Source organism: Squalius cephalus (assembly GCF_949319135.1).
Source record: "Squalius cephalus genome assembly, chromosome: 5".
Classification (NCBI taxonomy): Eukaryota; Metazoa; Chordata; class Actinopteri; order Cypriniformes; family Leuciscidae; genus Squalius; species Squalius cephalus.
The window spans coordinates 46302776-46326347 of NC_137126.1; the positions used below are offsets into that span (position 1 = coordinate 46302776).

The 23572-nt window shown below is 37.0% G+C and overlaps 1 protein-coding gene across 6 annotated transcripts in view; it reads right to left on the bottom strand.

Annotated features, from left to right (window-relative positions):
• Positions 1-994: 994 nt before the first annotated feature.
• The window catches only part of pxna (paxillin a), a 37763-nt gene continuing 15185 nt past the window's right edge, over positions 995-23572 (bottom strand). For 2 of the 6 annotated variants that reach the window (XM_079871369.1, XM_079871366.1), the window contains exons 2-13: positions 19305-19510; positions 17402-17609; positions 16816-17008; positions 15631-15781; positions 13884-14975; positions 12184-12453; positions 11104-11418; positions 7513-7671; positions 6120-6293; positions 5259-5340; positions 4968-5116; positions 995-2424 (exon numbers count right to left, since the gene is read on the bottom strand). In XM_079871369.1, the coding sequence (XP_079727495.1) occupies positions 2158-2424; positions 4968-5116; positions 5259-5340; positions 6120-6293; positions 7513-7671; positions 11104-11418; positions 12184-12453; positions 13884-14975; positions 15631-15781; positions 16816-17008; positions 17402-17609; positions 19305-19510 (3266 nt within the window). In that variant the 3' untranslated portion in view covers positions 995-2157. Of the gene's footprint in view, positions 2425-4967; positions 5117-5258; positions 5341-6119; positions 6294-7512; positions 7672-11103; positions 11419-12183; positions 12454-13883; positions 14976-15630; positions 15782-16815; positions 17009-17401; positions 17610-19304; positions 19511-21817; positions 21895-23572 lie in introns of all 6 variants that reach the window. The other 4 variants (XM_079871371.1, XM_079871370.1, XM_079871368.1 and 1 more) reach the window with 3 other exon arrangements.

Here is a 23572-nt window from a genome sequence, read left to right on the forward strand (position 1 = left end):
AGAGGAGTATCTCGATGATGAAGACTTGAATTTCTTTACAAACTTATTTTTTAATGGAGGAGTTGGAGTGGATAGTGAGTTAAGGGAAAGCATCAGCAATCAACATGTAGGCCTATGCATGGATTTATTTTTTTACTGGTTATTACATAATTCCACTTACATTGGTGTTATTTAATAGTTTTGATGGCTTCATTATTATTCTATAAACGTGCAAGATAGTAAAGAATGTAAGTGTCTCCAGTCTTTTGAATGGTTTTGTGATTTTGGATTCAGAGAATGGGTTCAACAATCTGAAGTTTAGTTTCTCAACTAACAGCTAATCAGGAGGTCATTGCTGACCTGAAAACAAATTCAACATAACTGCTCAGTTATGCCTAGTCTTGTTACAATTTACAAATTCAACAAGTTAGTTCTGAAATAATTTGCTGACTTTCCTTTTTGTTCTGCCAATCTCAACTGCTGAAAGTGCATTTTAGATTATGATACTGAGGAGCGATACACTAATGACACAATGTCAAATCAATAGTTTTAGTGTGTGATGTATTCAAGAATTTTTATATTAATTATAACCACAGGCCTGAGCTCAGACATACAGTAATATTGAATACATATATTAACAAAAGGCTTCAAATGTAACCATATGATGGCGCAAAAGAGCCAGACAACAGGCAGTTGCTCTCAAAATTTTAGTAAATGTAAAATTCGACATCTGAATGTATCCTGTAAGTCTTACCCATTAGCAAAAGCAAAAAAAATCATGAATGAATGCTCTTTAGCATACTATAAAATACAATTCTGACCATTTTAGTACATTTATACTTTTGGCAGATGCCTTTATCCAAGGTGACTTACACTGCATTATAGGAATATTATATTATCAGTTTATGCATGCAATATGAATTTATATTCAACATGACTTTAATACCGATAGAAAACATTGCATTGAAGTCCTATTAACGGCTGACAACGTAAATAAATCGCATAAATCAGTTAATGAGATTCTGGTATTTATTCAATGCCTTGTACATTTGTCCATTTAAACCCCATGTTTTAAATACAATGTGCATGTCATCATTCAATTTAAAATAAAATATGACATCACCCTGAAGAAGAAAATCTTTAAATTACTAAATCGGGGGGAAAAAAGTTAAAGCTTTTGCCATCAATTATAATTCATAAGACTTTAATATATTTACTTGCATACAGTAGGAAATCAGATGAATGGAAAAGAGGAGAAATGTCTATCACAAAATTATTAAAACTTATTACATACGAGAACTTAAGACAAAAACCATTGTAAGTAAATCGCACATTATGCCCGGTGGCAATAGGCACATTGTGGAACGCCACATACTCAAGGAAATGGGCATCAGAGCCCACACTGGCATCTTTAAGAAGGCTTTTTATAAGAATAAAATAAGCATTATAACAGCAGAAGTGATTCGGTTCCACAGTCAAACTCTCATAAAGGCATAAGGATGGAAGTTAAAACCACTCCAGCCATCCAGAAAAACAGAAACAACCCATGAATATAAAAGTAGAAACAATCAAAAATAAAATAAAAAGTAAAAGCACAATTTATAAAGTGATAAGACAGAGAAATGCATGCGCAATAGGGTCAGGGCTGAACAAACTCTCTTGAGTACCAAAAATTATAAAAATACACAGAATATGGCATTGAGATTTTGATGATTTCAAGCTGTTATTGCACCTTTAAGAAATGCCAATGGAGAAAAGACGCTAAATAAAATTGAGTGTGCTGTTATCCTAGAAAGCAGCGAAACAGAACAGGGTTTTGCCTGAAATGTGCAAAGAGATGTGTACATAGTTATGTTCAAGTTAAGCTCAATGTGTGTGTAACAAGTACAAAAATAGATCTTGATTTGTCCGATGCAGTCGATAATATCGAAAATAGCTTCACGCAATTTAAAGACCTAGTCTCTGATAACATCTGGATCCAGGGGAAGCGTTTAAAAAGGCTGTTAAAAATCGTAATGGCCTCCCTGAAGATCTACACTTGTCTGACAGTGCTTTGGCACAGGAACAAGCTGGTGTAATGCTCACTATCACCACAAGATGACGCAATTTTAAAACTCGACCCTTGGGCCTCTGATATTGGCGTGTGTGATCGAACACACACTTGAACACTATCAGATTCTAGCTGAAGAGCTTGACGAAGCAGTTTTGGCAGTAGGGTTTGTCGTTCTGCTCTTTGAATGTGCCCTTGTTCAGCTGTTTCAGGCAGAAGGCGCAGACGAAATGCTCGGGGTGAAACTTCTTGCCCATGGCAGTGATGCAGCGGCCGGTAATGGGTTTCTGACAGCCGGAGCAGAGCGAGCCGCGGTGCTCGTGGTAATGAGCCTCACAGTACGGCTGCCCTTCATGCTCGAAGAAACTACCGTTCACAAATGGAGTGAAACACTCCTGTGGAGGAGAGAGAGAAAACAGAAATCAGTCAGTTATACACCAATGATTCAAATAATGCTACACATAACACAGCACAGATTGTACAAGCAACAATATAGACACATCTGATATCAAGATGAGCTAGTGTATGAATCCAAAACACACAGCAACCTAAACACCCACATAAATATAAATAACACACACACACATACATACACAGATGAGACAAAACTTTATGACCAGACCACCTGCCTAATATGCTGTTAGTCCTCTGCGTACTGACAAAACAGCGCTGACCTGCCAAACCAAATATTTTACAAGACCTCTAAAGGTGTCCCGTGGTTTCTGGCACCAAGACGTTAGCAGAAGATTCTTCAAGTTGTAGGTTGCGAGGTGAAGCACATCCCACAGATCTGGGGAATTTTTAGGCCAAGGCAACACCTTGAACTCTTGATCATATTCCTGAACAAAGTGTGCATTATCCTGCTGAAAGAGGCCACTTCCATCAGGGAATATCTTTGTCATGAAGGCATGTACCTAGTTTGCAGTGTTTAGTTAGGTGGCACGTGTCAAATTGACGACCACATGAATGACCAGACCCTGAGCATTACACTCCCTCCACCGGCTCTGTCATCTTCCCAAAGCACAGCTGTTTACACGATGCAAAAGAAAATGGGACAGATAGAACCAGACGACCTTCTTCCACTGCTCCGAGGTCCAGTTCTGACCATAGACTGTAAAAAAAGATGGACGACGCCCCTTCGCTCTCTTCCATTGGTGAGAAGTGAAGACGCCAGTGTCCCGATATGGCGCTGACATCTTGGGACCTGAGTCTGCGCAGTCATGAGCAGGAAGTAAAGCCGTGAAATCAAGGCCCCGTCCTCACTCTCGCAGAATTAATCGCAAACACACGCCCCTGCACTTTTTGTAATTAATTATAGAAATTTAGTAAAAAAAATAAAGTAAAAACACTTTATTTTACAGTGTCCATGTTACATATGTTACATGTACTTACCATAGTAATAACAGTAAATTACATGCAACTAACCCTCAACCAAATCCTAATCCTACCCTAACCCTATAGTAAGTACATGTAGTTACTTAATATTACTCAGTACTTAAATGTATAATTACACTGTAACAATGACACCTTAAAATAGAGTGTAACAAATTTAGATATAAATTTAAAGCTCCAATTTCCTCAGTCCTCCGAAGATCCTGAAAAAAAGTCTGTTGGTGCTTCAGTGACTACTTCGCTCAGAGAAGCTGTCAATCACAGCTGTCAATCATGACGTCACACCACCGCATCAAATAACTAACTAAAAACAAACTTATTTTAAAAACACTTGAACTTACATCAGCATGATGAAAACTACAGTAAATGACAGAAACCATCTTTGGAAAAAAGATATTTGAAGTGTAATTTAATGGTTTAGTTGGTCTCACGTCCCGTTGAATAACACGGGGAGGCTGGGTTTATGACTTATACTAGGACCAGTCACCGGGGGGCGATCGAGGCGCTTTTGACGCTTTGTGCGGCACGCTTGGTTCCAACACTTGTGTGCCATTGTAGGCGCTTTCTATGGTGGACAGGGGTCACAGACACTCTGATTGGTCTGTGGCTGCACAGCTCCATACGCAGCAGAGTGTTGTGATGCAATCCTCCCGTAACCATCATTAAAATGTTCTGTGACTTGAGCCACAGTAGACCTTCAGTCAGGTTTGGACAAGACTTTGTTGTCCTTGTGCATCGCCAATTTGTGGTTTGTTCCTCCTCAGACCACTGTTGGTAAATTCAAACCACTGCTGACCGCGAGCAACTTACAAGCCTTGTCGTTTCAGAGATTCTCTGACAGTCGCCTTGCCATAACAATTTGTTCCTTGTCAAAGTCGCTCAGATCTTTATTCCTGCCAATTTCTCCTGCATTCAACATGTTGATTATGAGAACTGATTGTTTGCTTACAATCTAATATACCCAGACCTTAATATGTGGCCTTATTAGGAGATGATAAAAACTTTTCCGCTTGTGTAGCTTTTCATTTCTTAAACAAACATGTAGGAAGACACATCATGGCCATATTCCAGGTCAGGATGACAATGTCAAGATTCATCAGGCTCACATTGTGAAAGAATGGTTGGGAGGAGCATGAAGAATCATTTCCACACATGAATCAGCTCCTCTGAGTCCAGAGCTTAAATTCATTAAAGTCTTTGGCATGTGCTGGAGGAGACTTTACAGAGTGCTGGACTCTTGCATTGTCAATACAAGATCTTGAGCAAAAACTGATGCAACTCTTGATTGAAAAAAATCACAACATTTATTTCCATCAAGAGTTGCATCAGTTTTTCCTCAGGATCTTCTTAAAACAATAAAAAAAATATATAATTAACTTACTTTATTTAAATCACATGCCAAATACTGCAGTATTCACTGGCCTAGCTGATATAATCACCCTATCACCAAGTACACACATACTGTACACACACACACACCTTAGCCTCCATCAATGGCATGCTTACACAGATACCAACACACACACACACACATACACATACTGACCCTGCAGACAAAACACTCTGGGTGCCAGAGAGAGTTGAGGGCCGAAATGTAGTTCTCCAGGATAGCACGGGCACAGCCGCCACATTTAGGGGCAAACATGTCAAAGTAGTCCTTCCTACAGTAAGCCTTTCCCTCCTTCTCATGGAAACCTGCAGGATATAGAGACAAAAAGAAAAAGAAAAAAAAGTTGCCAAAGGCTTAAAACCTTTTTAAGAAAAAAAAAATAGCTTGGTAGAAAAAAAGGAAAGAGAAGAAAAGAGGTTGAACTTGAGAAGAGTGGAAGCTACTTACCCTCAGGCCCAAAGAATGACCCACACTGGGCACAAAAGAAATGCTCTGGATGCCAAGTCTTGTCTAATGCGGTCACCACCCTCTGCAGGACCAAATAAAAGCAAATGATGGTGAAACAAGGACAGAGAGCACAATGTAATCAATGAATGCATGCAAAATTAAGATAAAAAACAAAGAATAAGACAATTACTAACAATTATTAGTAATAGTGTTCATTTCCCACAACATAAACAAACATGTGAATCACATCCTTCTTTTTTAGCAATGCAAACTGCTCCAATCCTAACTACATGCTAAACTACACATTAATTTTGCAATATATATCTATGGAAAACAAAATTCCATTTTGGAGAATATTGTGCCAATGTATATATTTATCTATATGTTATCATATAAACGTACAGTCATAAGTGAGTCAAATGTTAATTCAGTAATTCACGACTGATTCAAACAAATATAATTTTCAACCGACTCAATAAAAAAACCTTAGTCAATCAGACTACACTGGTTGCACTGTACGTTTTTGCATGCAGCCAGCAAATACATATAATTCTAAATGTAATAAAATAAAATGAAATTAAAATGTGTGTATTTATTGCATTTGTATTATGCTATGGTAGACAATTTTGTATCTTGTTTTAAGGATGCCTAGTCATTTTATTCAAACAGACTATCTATATGCATGTGTTGAGCTTGACTGCAAAGACTGATTTAGACTTTATTTAAGTGACTGTTTATGTTTACAGGAAACCTGAAGCCAAAGGTAAAGTGTGAGCAGCTATAGTAAGCACCATCACGGCTGGGTGGTGACATATGAGACACACACAGGCCTGTGGTGATAGGAAGCATAATCCTCCTTACGTCCAGAATGGGTCCATTGCAGTAGTAACAGCGTGGAGAGAAGAGGCTGTGGTAGTCCTTTTCACAGTACGGCTGGCCGTCTCGCTCAAAGAAGTTTTTGGAGCCTATTTCCTCCTGACAGTGAGTACACACGAAATGTTCCGGATGCCACGTCCGACCCATTGCTGTCACCACCTGAATGAATCAAAGAAAACGAGGGTGGAAGTGTTCTGCTTCACTTAAAGTAGTAAACAACATAAGACATAACTGAATATCAGAGTCTCATGATGCTATATAAGCTACGATTTTTTAAATGTTCTTAAAAGTCTGCATTTATTTGATAAAAAAAAATACAGTGAAAACAGTAATATTGTGAATATTACAATTATAAATAACTGTTTCTTTTTTTCAAATGTAATTTATTCATGTGCAGAAACTATATATTTTTTTGCTTTCATGAACAAAAAGTTCAAAATAACAGCGTTTTCAACATCGATAGCAAACAAGAAATGGTTCTTGAGAAGCAAATCATCATATTAGAATGATTTCTGAAGGATCATGTGACCCTGAAGACTGGAGTAATGATGCTGAAAATTCAGCTTTGATCACAGGAGTAAATGACATACAAATAGAATATAGTTATTTTAAATTGCAAGAATATTTCACAATATTACATAGCCTGGGTTTCCCCATGCTGCCTTGTGCGCAGCTCGATTTTATTCACGCTGCTAGGCAGCCTGGACACCATGGACCAGATTTTCCCCTCAAAAAGGGAACCAATCACAGAACGGGGAGGGAGCAGCAAGACGATGACGACGTCTATGCGACACACCGAAGCAGTTTGTTTATATCTATGGATCCAACATGACAGACGCGAAGTTACCTTTCGATGCAGCCTTAGACAGTGTTCTAAGTAGTTTAGAATGCAAGTTTATTTCGTCTTCTTCCTCGTCGAATTTCTGTCGCTCTACATATGTCATCTGGTATAATTGAAACGATTGGCTATGAGCTACGTACAGGCGCATTTGATAGACATTCGTAGCGCCCAATAAACGGCTCTGGACATTCGTAAACCACGCCTCAAATACGAGAAAATGAACATGTGGTTCCCAGACCACGTCTCAAATGAGACGAGGTCTGACGTTAGCCAGGCTAAATATTACATGCATTTTTGATAATAAATGCAGCCTTAGTGAGCATAAGAGACAAAAACATTTAAAAAATCTGAAATCTCTAAGCTTTATATACATACACACACACACACACTGACATTAAAAATATACCTTTGGTGTTTTTTTTGGTTTGTTTTGAAACAGAGCTTCTGCACTAGGGCATAATATCCTAAAAATCCAAATTTAATGAATGTCAGGATAATGATTTGGGCAGTAAATGAGCTCTTCTGCAGATCTCTTACCTGGCCAGCGATTGGTTTCTTGCAGGCTCCACAAACGCCTTTGGCTACAGTCTGGACACCCAGGCGGTTGAGGTCTGACTGCAGGCTGCCCAACATGTTATCCAGTTTATTCCCCTGCTTCGGAATGCTGGTGGGGGAACTCTTGCCCTGAGCCATAATCTACAACAAAAGGAAACAAAAAGCATTTTTATGTTATAAAGTATGTTTTCATAAAGCAAAGCAAACGTGGATGCAAATCCCACTCTCACAAAACAAGCAGCTTTGTTTATGTTAGACACTTTCTACTTTGTGCACATACCTAATTACTACCAATTAATCATTTAGCAAATGCACTTTTTACCAGGTCAATCTCCCTGGAGTAACAGGAGATTTAGTGCCTTGATCAATGGCACAATGCTGATAATTCATGGCTAAACACATGCAGGATTTGAAGCCACACCATCCACTGACACTTGACTTGTTTTGGAGAACTCAACAACACTGAGAAGTGCAATATAAATGTCCCCTTATATGGAGTGTAGTTGTTCAGATATTTCTGTGTGCTCAACAACTGATGATCCACGACGAGTACCACGAGTATGCTCAAGTCTCCCTTGGCTGAAAATTCTCTCAATATAACCATCGCCACTTGAAAAAGTTATTTTCAAACTCTTAAACAAGTACATCAAGAGCTTCTTCCTTCAAACAAACAGGACTGGAGATGTTGAATTACACGCATTTACTTGCATCATTTATTAGTCAATCCATTACAGGATGTTAGTGGCTTTTAAACTACACAATTCACAACACTTAAAGTAGTTCTCAGCTTCCCTGAAACACTCCAGCACTTATTTGGACTCAACTGAATTAACAGCAATGCATGCAATGGAAATGTTTACTGCATTCGTCTTATTTCACAGCCTTGAAAGTTAACAGCAATCAACAGCCAGCAGAGATACATGATCCTCCACAAATATGCAGTAGTTATTATAAACACCAAATCTGGTTAGATATCATGCAACATTTGCAATTTTATATTTAAATTCATTTCACATAAATGGAAAGGTTGTGAATCATGTCTGTTTTACTAATCTAAGGAAACCAATCTCATGCTCCCTGCGTAACCTTCCCTAAATACAACAGGACCAAGAAGGTGTTAAATACATAATCAGATGACAGACCAAACAAGGCTATGGGTCAAGAAGTTCTGGTGTCACAGTAACCCCATCTCTGTGCTCTCAGTTCAAAGAACCGTGACACAGAAGCATTATTCACAAAGCAGAATTAGCAACATATTAATCCTCTGTTATTTCTGCTTATGATCTCACACTTAAACAAGCTACTCCTGAAGCACTGCAGCGCTGGAGTCAAACGATTTAAGGAGTCAATAATCAACCAAAAAACAGGAAGTGGAAATGAGGCAGTGATATTATTTAGTAAATGGATTTCCACTCTAATCATTTATTAGATAAACACAATAAATGTAACCATTTAAAAGATGATTTTTTGCAAGGGTGCCGCAATCTTGTAGTACTACAACCCGTGACGTCAAGGGGTTGGTTGTCTTCCCGGAGTTCAACAGATACAACGGTAGAGAGACAGTTAAAGAGAGACAGTGAACGATGGAAACTGGAAAGCCGCAGGGCATCAGAAGTCAAAAGGGAGACCACTATTGCATTGCTCCTGGATGTAAAAAATATTTTTACAGTGTCAAAGCAAAGGACAAGTGCAACTGCCGCTGAAACGGAGAAGAGTTCTGCTTCACTTCCAGATACACATCCAGAAACAAAGTCCCACTGCCTCAAGATTTCCATAGTTAGATATTCAATAAGTTGATGACTGTCAGAAATTAAAATGAACCACAACCATTATAAACACCCGTTTGTCCTTCCACTTCATGCAGAGATCAAAGCTGATACATATTTCTTTACCAAAGCAGGACTCCAAATGTTGGATAATCTCCAAACATCATCCATAATCCTGTCGTCTTCCTTGCCATCATCTTTTTTTGATTCTTTTGCATTCTGTGTCTGCATTTGAACTAACTTTTCCTTCACTGCTGGATTATTTTTCACTTCTAAATCATTTTTTATCAGCCCATAATTGCCTTGCAAATGGAACTGGAGTCCTTTATTGTCCGTTTACTTGGTGACAGACATTATGAGTTTATCCATTACTACAGTAGCAATGATTACAGCAACTAGGCAGAAAAATCAAAACTATAATAATCTTTGTTAATACAATGCAGCCAACCAACTCTGTGAAGTTACAGGTTGTAGTACTGCAAGATGGCGGCACCCTTGCTACAAAAGCTATAATAAAAAAATAGCCATGTTATATATTTTTTTTATTAGAGTGGAAATCCATTTACTAAATGTTTACTTGACCGACTGCTTCATTTAATTGACTGTAATTGATAACCAACTCCGCTGGCAACAGAACGTACCAGGAATTCCAAAGAAAAACAAGGGAAAACAGACTGTCTTCATGGGACATGTTGGCACCAGCAAACTATTTAATAAATGCTGAGACACTCCTAGTGCGAGCGCTGTTTGGAGGTCAATCACATAACAGCTTATGCTCAACAAGCAACATGCTAGAAACCATGAATAAATGGATAGAAAAGGCACAGGGTCCCCCACACTATCAGACCAATGAATTTTCTAAATGTTTTTCATGAGCTTTCCAGTAGTTTGTGATTACTGGGTAGGAATCATTCACATTTACATTCCTATTCAAATTCTAAATGATTCACTAAAGATTCATTCAGACTGATTTGTTCAACAGATTAACTTGAAAAGAATTTACTCATTCATTAATCATTGATCTCTTCCAAGGTTTTCTCCACTACGGTCACCTGGTGGAGTTTGCTTGCTCAGTTGGGGTTTAAAAACAGTTCATATTCAGTAATATTATCGATTTAACTGCACCGACACTATAAGATGAGAACGAAATTGGAATTATTGTCTATTTAGAGCTCCTTTACACCTGAAATTGAATTCCTTTAATAATTTATGACTTCTGCATCATTAACATTTTCCTGTTTATTAATCTGAAGATGCTTAGACACAATATGTATTGTATAGCTCGAACGTTCGTTGTGTTCGGTCTTCCAGTTTGTATTTCCACAGCATGAAGGTAAGATCTTACAGATTTATGAATAAACCGCTCGTTTTAAAATCTTCCCGGTCTACTGACGTTTATTATGACATCCGCTTCAAACATCACAATGCTCATGATAACTTAACTGTTAACTCTACAATAAGTAAATCCAAGTCACCAGCTACTCTTCGGCAGCGATGCTATAGAAATATACAGAGCTACCGCAAAAACTGAAGTTCAAACACAAAATTCTAAAGATTGTCTATAAAGCGCTATACAAATATATGTGACTTGTCTTGAATTATTCACTATGGCTTGTGAACCAGTTTTACTCAACACCAACCCAATATACAACCAGTTTCCTATGACTTTTTATTAATTGCCATGACTTTTCCACTTTTGCCAAACAAATTCCCTGATATTTCCATGCTTTTCATGACCGTGCGAACCCTTATGACAAAAATGCAAGCTCGGATCAGATGCAAATAAATGGAGAGAGCAAGTTCATGCCTGTACCGGTGGAAAAAGAGGTTCGTATTCCGTTTGGCAGCCCACAGATGATAAAACCTTTGGTGGAGGAGGTGGGGTCGCAGGTTTGGGTGGAGGGGATGGAGGAGGGGTGGGGTCTTTATGTGGAGGCAGAGTCGGAACTGGAGGAGGGGGAGGAGGGGGTGGAGGAGGAGGCGGAGGAGGAGAGGGCTCTCTAGGAGGTGGAGGTGGTGGGGGGAGAGGAGTGGGCATCTGTACCACAGCCACTGGCTTTTTTGGGACAGGATGGGTTAGGACTTTTTTCGGAGGACTGGGCAAGTCTGGCGGAATGATGATCTGATGGACAAAGAAATGTGAAACACAACACAAAACGCAAAATGCATAATATTGTGTAACAGTCGGGTTCCAGAAATTAAAGTCACATTCATTTTCTCCATAGGAAGATTGTTTTGGTTTTTTACAATAACTTAAAAAGCTCACAACAGCTCTGTCTTTACAGTTGTAAACTTAACAGCTGTTAAACAATGGTAAATGCTTTAGCTGAAGCCATCAGTTTACATTATTTCAACGAACAGTTTAAAGAATCGTGTTTAACAGCAGAATTCATGGTGAAAAACCACATTACCCATGATGCTGTACATAAAAAAATCCACCAATCAGAGAATCGCGTCGAGTAAGTCGTGTCAAAAGAGCTATAGAACACTCAGCAGGGAACACTCCAAATACTATATATATATAGATATATAAATAAAATACAAAAGCGTTAAGCCGTATATAAAAGTAAAGCCGTTAAGTAGTCTTGAACCTGATTTTAAAATACTTTTTTTCCTTTAAATAAAAGTTTGTAATGTTGTGATTCACCTCTGTTTGGTTTAGTTCAAGGATTTAACAGACATTTTAAAAGTCCATGTGGGAAAAATGAATGGAAAAAATTCTTCCAGATCTAACGCCATGGAAAAAGTGGACACGCACTGTTGCACTCTATTTGAATGTTTTATAAAGGTTAAAAAGGCAGTTTTATACTGTATAACAAACCAATTCTAGAAATGTTTTTGTGCAAGCTTTTGTTAGTTCCACCAGTAATCTTGGGACTTACACTACCTTATCAACCGTCGGTGATACACCACCTTCCTCTCTTAACCGATGTGGGTTGGAACAGACAATGACCCCTTCCGTAAGCCAATCATCCGGCCGTTTTCGTGGCCGCCCAGTGCGACCGATTCCCAGTTTCCCTTGTAGCTCTTCAATGAGTAGATCTTGCGAGTTACTCTTGTTGAGAATGAGCGGGCCCATTTTTCTGTGCATATGGCCGTCACGAAACATTGGGTGAACATTGGACGTTTCCTTTGTGCGTCTGATGACCGATTTAAGCTGCGGAGAGGCAGCATTAATGAAGTCACCACTTTAAATTTTTAGATCATGCAATGCTTTCTCTGCAAACGCCTTTCAAGATCTCAGATATCCAGTCCAAAGGCCTTTAAAAAGCAGGCAGCAGGATACAAATCAGTACTGTAACCTCACACACATCAAATTTGGGCCAATGCAAAGCATAGCTTGAAGCATCCTCTTCGTGACTCACAGTAAGAACAACTCTAACATTCTACAAACAATCTGAAATGATGCAAGAGCAGGTATAAAGACTATGAACCAAACACAACATGCCAAAGCAATGCAAAATTGTCAAAGCAATTTTCAATTGGACTAAAAGGTTAAAATTGCTATCACTACAAAAATCCAATCAATTCATTGCAATTCAATTTGAAATTTGATTCAAAACTTTTTTTTTTTCAAATTCAGAGTGAATAAATTTAATTAAATACAAAATAATGGATTTGATTAACAACAAATACATGCAATATATTTGTAAATTAATTTCTAGTATTATTTAAATACTTCCCTTTATAGGCAAGAAAAAGACAGACAAGCTACTTTGGAAATTTTTTTGCTGACAGTTCAAATGAATTGATATTCCCCAGAACCGCAATAAAATTTTAAACTAGTTACTGGCGAACACAAATAATTCATGATTTAAAAGCAATATTTCATGATTGATGCATGTGAATCTGCATGATTTTAATGTATTGAGAAAATGACTCAACTGTTAAACCCTTAGACTTTACACATCAAATTTAGCAACTGCAAATAATTTGCAATCATGCAAGACCACCAGTATATGGGACCACAGTAAACAACCACTTTGCAGAACATCTCTTGCAGCTATCTAAAAAGCATCATGTGCCCTGAAGAAAGAAATAAGTGAAGATGGAATGCAATTGCACAATGAAACCACTGCAAAACTGCAAAGAAATAAGCAAGCCTAGCCTTGTTGTCCTTTTAACGCCATACGCCTCATTGAGGAAGCGCGTCAGGGCATGCATTTGAACATCCCAAAGACTCCTTCCACACAATCTTATCCATTTCATGCACCACACATACTTTGTTGGATTCCTCAATTCTCAACCTTTCCAAAAACACCATACAAAGCAATGCAACTGAATAGAGCAGCTACAAACCCAACTAAATGACTAGGCCCTCCAATTTTAGGAGCACTAAGTGACATTTGTACTTGGGTATCGGGTTTTTGAGAGGCATATTTAACTTGCTAATGGCTGGTTGCTTCTATCTGAGCAGGGTGGAAAGGTTCAGATTGGATATCAACAGGCCCCTTGGCATAAGGATCAGGCTTGTGTATTTGAGAAAGCATAAACAGCCGTACGTGGTGCAGCATGCTTCTCGATCATGCTCGCTAAATTTAGGGATGCAAATTGGAGACAGTCTAACAGAGTTGGTGTGCCTCATACTTGTCCAGAAGCGGAGAGCCTTTCGACCGCTGATGGCTGAAGAAGTGGAAGGTCCAGAGAAACATCTGACGCTCCAGGGTATAAGGAGTCGTCTGTCCAACTGATATCAGTGTCTTTATAGCCACCCTGTGGCGTCGATTGATGAAAAAGTGACAGAATGTCATCGCTCATTTCTGGTGAGCCAGGATCTCCTTCAAGCAGTTTCACTGGCTCTGGTTGGGAAAGACTAGACGTCAACAGCTTGTCCAGAGCTTCCTCCAGAAGAGGCTTGGGGCAAGGAAGACTTATTTCCAATATGCCAGGTCCGGAGTTATCAGGTTTCTCTTTGGAAGGCTTGGGAGTTAATGTTAGGGTTGAAACTGGAGGAGCAGGTAGTGCAATGAGAGTTGGCACTGGGCTCTTGCTAGTAATCCCTGGATCAGGATTTGGGCTCTTGGCAAGGACTCCAGGGAAAGGACTTTTGGTTGCTCTAACAGCTGTAATAGGGCTTGGGCTCTTTCTGACCACAACTGGACTAGAGGTTTTAGCAATTGTAACAGGACTAGAACTTTTTACGTCGACAATTCGATTTGAGCTCTTCATAACCTCTGGTGGACTGGGGCTTTTAGCCACTGGGCTGGAAATCCTTCGATTTATAAGTGGTGAGGAGGCCTTTGCTACCACAGGTGGACTGTTTTCGGAAACCAAAATCGGACTTGAGGTTTTCAGGTTGAAGATCTTGGGTGAATTGACTTCAAGTTTGTTTAAACTTGATGGTGGAAGGCTTGAAGTTTTTGCAGATGGTTCTGGTGATAAACGAGACTCAGGGACTGGACTCTTTGCGCTATAAACTACCGGTAGTTTATCTGAATGGCTCTTGGAGGAAGTGAAGCGCACCGTGGAGCTGGACACTGGAGCTTTGGTTGTTGATTCCTCAACAATGTGGAGTTCCAGCAGAAATGATGCACAATTAGAGGAAGGAAAGCTGTGGTCAGATACCTCTGCCTCTGGGACTGGGACAGAAGGGACTGTGAGGCTCTCAGTTACCATAAGATTTGGAAGTTCTGACCCTTCAGTGGATAATGAGTCGTCCTTAACTGACACAGAGCCAGACTAGACAACCAACAGTAAGACGACAACAACAATCAGAGAGAAAGGGAGGAAAGCATTTGAGTAGAATCATGAAGGCATGCTGGGAATGATCTATTATCTAATTCTCAAATAAAAAAAATATGCATGAAAATAGTGGCTTAATGCAATGAGTTATGTAATCTTGCAAAGTTTGGCTTATTTAGTCAATAAAAAAAGTATTCTAGGAACGCAACAAAGTACAAGTCGGATATTTGGTTTACCAACCTGAAAGCAAATATGATCACCAGAATTTCCAGATATAAACATGACACCACAACCACAGCATTCCAGATTCTCTCTTTTCAACCGCAGCGTGGCTCATGTCCAAGACAGATATGCTAACAAGACCTTTATAATGGACCCATGAGAGCATGCCCTCATACAAGGCATATAAACCTTTATTCATTTCAAAGGCCTTGATTGATAATAATCTACTGTTTACTATCTGATTATCATTATCAGCACTCACAGACATGCATATGATAAATCACAACATTAAAACACAAAGCCTACATGTGTGCCTACAGTGTGGCAAAGCAATTGATCATAGTTTAGGAAGTTTGTTTGTAAGGAACATTTATAGAAAACGTAAAAAATAACAGTTAATGTCATTTGTCTCTCCTGCTCCAAGACTTACATTGCTCTGAACTTTGAAGTCAGACAGTGAAGCCATGAGTTCATCGAGTTCCCGCGTAGCTGAGGAGGCTGAGATTCTGGCCTGCTGCTGGGTGGGATTCTCTTCCTGAACTTCTCTCAACTCAGGAACCATTGGCACGGATGGGGCGGGTCTATAAAGTTTACAATATAAAAAAAATGGGATGTAAGAAAAGGTCTAGCGCACAAATAAGGCACCTGGTGAAGTCTTCATTTGTTTATAACATTCTGCTCATTTAAACATCAGTGTTTACTACAGTGGAGTCCAAAAGACCATAAAGAAAATCGGGGATTTAAAGTCTAAATTAAACTCAAAACGGATTTTGATAAATTATTTGAATTTTTAAAATTTAAACAACATATTAGGGGTGGGCTTTTAATTTTGTATAACAATAAGAACAAAGAAGCTAATTACAAACAATAGGACAAATACAATAGACCAAAGATACAGAAATATAAGTCTTTCAGCTACAGTAGGTTTAATTTAACACGTGGTAAAGAATACTGCCTAAATTTAATAATCAAACATTGCATAGTCTGAGAGGTGGCTTTCTGCTCGTGCATTAAGGCTTATTGTGTTTAACTCTTTTTTTTTTTTTTACATCATGTACGCTCTTTATTTTCTCATTCATGCATGTTTCTTTATCACTCTAAAGTGTCAATATCTTTAAGTAATACTGAGCTATGCGGATATATTTACTTAATGATATAGCAAAATCTCTAACAATAGACATTTTATATCACTTCCATGTTATGTATAGTCATACCACCCAGCCCTACAACATATTATCAACTTTTGTCAAGTTATTAAGAACTTTATTTTTATTTTTTCTACTCAGAAAAAAAGTAAAACAAAATAAAATATTTAAATGATAAACAATTGGGATTCATGCGTTTGTGCCTGTAATGCTGATTTTTGGAATCTGCTGTGCTGTTATTGGTGGTTGATATTGTGCGATTAACAATGTGTTTTCAGAACAAACTAATGAATAAATATATAACTCATAGAATTCTGAGCAAATTAATTCATAAATATAAAATGTATCAAATTCAGCACAACTAAACATAACATAAACATAAACAAATATTAAATATTATATCATAAAATATATACAGATATTTATAAAAATGACATTAATCAAATGTTTTCAGCAGTGTGTAAGCTTACGCAGGGGCCGGCACTGAGCTCTCCAAATCGTTTAACAGGCTCTCCACACTGGGTCTGACGTCTTCTATCCCCCGACCGGGCGCACTGCGTTTGGGTTTCTCTAACTTTGGAGGAGGCGCTTTCACTACTGATGAAACACCGTTTTCTGGGACATAGCGCTGGGCGTTGCTGGCTGGTTTAGGTGGGTAGCTCTCTGTGATAAAAAAACATAATGTTTTAACAACATGTAGTACTAACTTGTTACATTTATATAGTGCTTTTCTCAACACTCAAAGGGCTTCACATATGGAAGGGGGAATCAACTCAACCACCACCAATGTGAGGCAATGATGCGACGGCAGCCATATTGCGCCAGAACGCTCACCACACACCAGCTTATTGGTGGAGAGGAGACAGAGCGATGAAGCCGGTATATGGGGATGATTAGGAGGCCATAATGGACAGAGGCCAGGATGCCGGAGTTAAACCCCTACTCTTTAATCCAAGGACATCCTGGGATTTTTAATGACCACAGAGAGTCAGGACCTCGGTTTAACGTCTCATCCGAAGGCAGTGCTTTAACAACCCTGAGTTTCGAAGCGCTCACCTTCAGTAGCAAAGGAGGGTGTGCTGTGCTGTACGGCGTTGAGCTCCAGCAGCAGACGGTCCAGCTCCGACAGGTTACTGCCCAGTGATGAGCTCATGACGGCAGTGGGGGAGTCAGTAGTCTTCTGCTTGTTGGGGAAACTATAGACGTGCTCTTCGTCAGACTGAGACACGCGAGGACTGGTGCCTTTCGGAGCCGAGCTGAAAGACTTGAGGAAAGAAAATATAGTCGTTTAACTTTTAAGCACTTTTACTTTACAGACGGGAGCAGAAATAGCAAAAATATTATATTAAAAAAACTACGATACACCTGGGGTCTCAAGGACACGCTTAATGGTTTAAAAGAAAATTAATAACCAGTACTGTTATGGTTTAACTGCACTGACACTATCAGATGAGAACAAAATTTGAACTGGATAATGACACTAACTTTGCAACATCGACACTGTTTTTGAACTGTATTGAATCAACACTGAACTGACTTGAGCTGAATAATAACACTATAGTCTTTTGTACAGCTGCTTTACAGCTGAAATTGAACTTGTTTCATAATTGATCAATCTTACAACATTAACACTTATTTTTCCGTTTATTAATGTGAAGCTGCTTTGTATAAAGCACTATAGAAATAAATGTAACCTGACCTGACCTAATGCTGTCTCTCAAACATTTTTCTGTCCTTTTTTGAGCTTTGTTTAACAAGAGTTGCATGAAGATTTCACCGTTTGTCTGTGTGACATAAAAAAATGTGTTATGTCCAGAACGTTTACTGAAACTAAGCTACAAATACAACTGTGAGCTCATTAACATATGAACATCTGCATTCACATATCAACTAATGATGCAACAGAAATTTTGCAATCAAAAATGTTCAGTGGAAACAGCAATTTTTGGTTTCGGTCTAAATGGTTTTGGGTCTGAAATAATTGACCAAAACTGTGGCATTTATTTACAGATTATCCGAGCAATAAGCTTTGTGCTTTGTAACCTTTAACATGAAGTCTCAGCTTCTAAATTCTGTCAATTTTATCACATAATTCAAACAATAAATGCGGTTTGACGCACTTGAATAAAACTGCTTGTAAACAACATGCCACGTAACATTACATTTACCTCGGGGACGCCACTGGATAGAAACATAGACAAAACTTTAGAGAGGATAATTTAGTTACATTTTTGCAGTATATATCATTTATTATATATTTACTTAACCTGCTGTCTTCATTATTTAATGTGTGTTTGAATAAATATGTCATGAAAAGAAGTTATTATTACAGCCACTGTTTAAATGTTAATATTTCAACAACAAATTGGAGTAGAAACAGAATTTGGTTATTAAAAACTGGCTTTATGTACAATTTAAATATGTGTAAAACACATGTTTTTGTTTACTTGATTATCAAATAAATGTGATAAATTATTTGATTATTTCAGAAACTATTTTATATTTTAGTTTTTGGCTAAATTAAAACTTCAATTTATGAATTTTGGTAAAAAAAATATTTTAATGCATTAGTAATAATATCAATGCATATTCATTATCGTCTTAAAGTGACAGCAGCATAAACAGTCTGATTCATTTATAGGACCATTGAGAGGGTGGGAAATGGTCATAAAAAAAGACTAAACTTCTACTGTTTTAGTCCAAGTAAGCTTGACTAAAATTATACAAATATGCAGAATATGGACCCATTAAAGAAACCGTGAATATGTTGAACTTGCTTAATGGCACCAGTTTGTGGAGCAACTGAAGCTTTGCTCAAGGACACAACAGGCAGAAAGTGGAGCAGGACGGCATCTGGTATTTGTTGTAAGGTTAAAGGATAACCGAGTAGACTCATATAAAGACCAACAAAAAGCCTGTGGAATAAAGAAACCCTTCAGGGAGTAATGGTGCATTTTACCTGGGTCGAAGAGTGCTTTGATTCTGGCTGTTCTACCCAAGATCCATTCAGTGTTTCAGCAGGAGGGGAAGTCACTCGAGGTGGGGGGGACACGTCCTGATAAGAGTCACTTCCTGTGGGGTAGGAATATGGCGTCTCTTCTGGCAGAAAAACAGCTTGCTTGGAAATGTGGGAGGTTGTGGACTCCAAATCCGCAAGAAGAGCATCTGTAAAAAAAAAAAAAAAAAAAAATCAGATTGGTTTCATTCTCAGGGAACGTGTGCTGATAAAGCTTTGGATAAAAGTGCCTGTACACATCTGAAGTTATGGATATGCAGGTCTGCTCAAATCCATAACCTCAAGTATTCAGATGTTTGCTTCAGATTCAAATTCCCTGGAGTTGTTCTGCGCATGAAGAACATAAATCTATTAGGAATCAAACGGGTTGTTGTTGTTGAATAACCCGGTTTCAACAGGACTTTGTCAAGTCTGTTCAAAACACTTCTCTCGGCTGGAGTGGTTATTATGAATCACATGACCAGAGATGGTGAAATCACTGCAGGCTTCACTCATATGGGGTGTGGTGAGGGTGACAACCTCACATGTAAAGACTGCTCTAAAACTGCATGCCTACAGGGATAGATTCAGCAGGAAGTAAAGAGAAAAAAGCATGTGTATGAACGGACACACCTCTTAATGCACACATAAATCAATATTCAAAAGCCATACGCTCAGGAACAGAAGAGAAAGCACTTCCACACACACACACAACTAAGTAAGGTTGTAAAACATGCCCTTAAGTGAACACTTTTAAGACCATCTCTGGTTTAAAACTCCTTTATACAGCAATTACTTTAGCGATAAGGCACCTTTGGATCTCGGCTTTCTACCAAGTCAGTCGTGTCAACACAGGAAGTGACTGATGATGTCACACTGCAGCATGACAGATGACACCTCAAGGTTCTCGATACTTAAAGCAGCATATCATCTTAATTTGTTTGTCCAGACTGATCTGAGCTGTAAGCCCAACGGTAAACTATGAGAAATGCTTTGGTAAAACATTTCTAAATAATGGAAATCTATTTGTATAAAAATTATATATATATATATATATATATATATATATATATATATATATATATATTTGTTTATATATATATATATATATTTTTTTTTTTATATATAATATATAAAAAATATATATATATATATATATATATATATATATATATATATATATATATATATATATATATATATATATATATATATATATATATATATATATATAAATTTTTTTTAATTAATATATTATAAAAAAAATTATATATATATATATATATATATATATATATATATATATATATATAATTTTTTTTTTAATTAATATATTATAAAAAAAAAATATATATATATATATATATAAAAAAAATATATATATATATACGATATATACTTATTTATTTATTTATTTAATTAGTAAGCCAGAAACATGGTCAGAGGATATTTAAATTCAAAACATATACAGTTTAGAGCATATTAATAAATATATTTCACATAAATTCAGAACAAACTAATTAATAAATATATAACTCATAAGATTCAGAGCAAATTAATTAATAAATATAAAATGTATAAAATTCTGCATAAATGAATTTATAAACATAACATACAATTCTGAGCAAATTAATTCATAAATTTAATCGCATAAAATCCAGAGTAAATTCATTCATAAATATGTAACATAATATTCAGAGCATATTAAAAAAATATATAAAGCATATAATTCAGAGCAAATTAATTTGTAAACATATAATTAATCAAATTCAGAAGAAAATTAATTATTGCATATATAACACAAAATTGAAAATTCAGAGCATAATAATAATAAAAAAAATCAAAGGAAATAAATATATATATATATATATATATATATATATATATATATATATATATATATATATATATATATATATATATATATATATATATATTCAGAGCAAATTAAATCAGACATTTAAATCAAATTCTGAGGAAATTAATTAATGAAAAAAATTATAAACTAAAAGCAATTAATTCATACATAAATCTAAATGATAAATAAAATATTTTTTATTTCAGACAAATGGGAAAAATAAATAGAGTAGCCATGCACCATATAAATAACATAAATGTCAAATGAAGCTTCATTTGTCAGTGTTTGTGAATTTGATTTGAGAGTGATATAGTTTTGACGCTTCTCAAGCCGCTCATGTCCGGTGTAGATGCCTAGATATCTAGTACCATATATGTTATAATATTCAATCTAAAACTCACACAAGACACACGAGTGCAACAAAACACCAAACTTAAGCTGAAGAAGATACATTTTTTTAAATTCACGAACAAACAACACATTGTTAATCACACAATATCCACCACCAATAACACCACAGCAGATTCCAAAAATCCTCATTACAGGCACAAACACAATCCCAAAAAGACACTTTCCCAAGAAACAACCAACTAAAGGCAAATAACAGCCGGTTACTTACACTGCGAACGGGACAGACAGTAACGCCCTGCTGATCTGTGTGTCTTTACCTTCGCACTTTATCTCAGACAGGAGGAGCTACGACAAGGAGTGGGAAAAAAACAGATAGGATAAGAATGGAAAAGGAAAGAGAGATCTAGAAAGAAGAGAGAGAGAGAGAAGAAACAGAAGGAAAACGAACTTCAAGACAGGACAAGTATCGTAAACTCTGCTGTGTTCAGTAGTGACTGTGGAGTCGTCCGAGGGGAGGGCGGGCTGCTTTTCGGCAGGTGCTAACTTTAACTTCTCCAAATACCAGATACTAAAAAGGTTGCAGTATATAACCTGTCTAAAACTGTGTACAGCTCACTAATCTGGACAAGTGCTGCCATTAGACAAACCTTCTAAATGAACTCAATATTCAGTCAATGATCATTTAGAAAATCATAATCATGTCAGTTGCAAAATAAATGTATTACTACAGAAAGGAAAGACTGAGACTGGTCTCTGATCGTATCTGGACTGTTTGTTCAGCGCTGGGCCTGATGAGGGAGTGGCAAAGGAAACATTAACCCATATTCTCTCTCTCTCTCTCTCTCTCTCTCTGCAGTTTCTTTATCACATACATTATAGTGAATAGAAATCACTCTCCCAGATGTTGAAATCAAGCATCTCTTTGGCCTCATTTAAAAAAATCTGACCATAAAAAAAAAGCTGTATCACACTCTTTTTAACCAAAAAAATCGAATAAATTAGCAATAAATAAAAATAACACTTTATAGAGATTGCACAAAAAATAGCAATTAATATGAATTGAAACATACTAGGAGTAAATACTCCATATTTTCCAGTTGCATGGCTGGAAATCACAATTTATCCACCTGACAAGCCGACTGCGTTTTGAATGATGTAAATTCCATTCAAAAAGACTGAAACGAATCATTTCTAAATATAAACTTGCACTACAATTAATCATTATTTTTCAGTTAGACTGAATGAGCTGTAGATTTTCCTTCATGCTCTATTTTTTCGTAATAACGTGACGCTTGGTATTTTAATGTGACATGAACAAGAGCTCTGCATTCTTTTCCTCCTGATTATTTTCTTTTTTACCCTTTGTATTCTGCTGTAACGGTATGAAAATAAGACAACATATTATGCTGTGCAATTATGGTCCGTTCTCCCGATTTTATTTACGATATGACCCATTAATAATTCAGTGGAATGCTGGAAGAATTTAAAATTTTCCAAATCCTCTCTTTCCAAGCTAGTTTTCACACAGATGCTTTAAAATGTAAAATCTTTTCACTTTTAATCCCCTTTTAAACAGCGTTTACTGGAATGTTTGTAAACTAGGTAAATAAAAAAATTGTCAAAATGACAGAAAGCACTTTGAAATATTATCATGCAATGCTAAAGTTAATGAACATTTTTGATTAAGATAACGTATGTTACAAAATACAGATATTACCACAACGGTGATATTCAACCCGATCGTAATATCGCTTTATTACGTAATATTACTGTAATATTAATATTGAGGAAAGAATAGCGCTTTTGGGGTTATTCATGGTCTGTTGAATGTACTTTGTTGATGCTTTATTAATACACATTTAAATTTCCTTTTAATGTTCGATGGTTGAACAGTGGTGAGTAGAATATGTGACCAGTTTTTAGAAAAAAAGTGTAATATTGCGCTCATATAGCAAACATTTCACTGATTGCTTAGTTTAACAGTATAGTTACACACATAATTCACGCAAGGCTTCATGGGGCG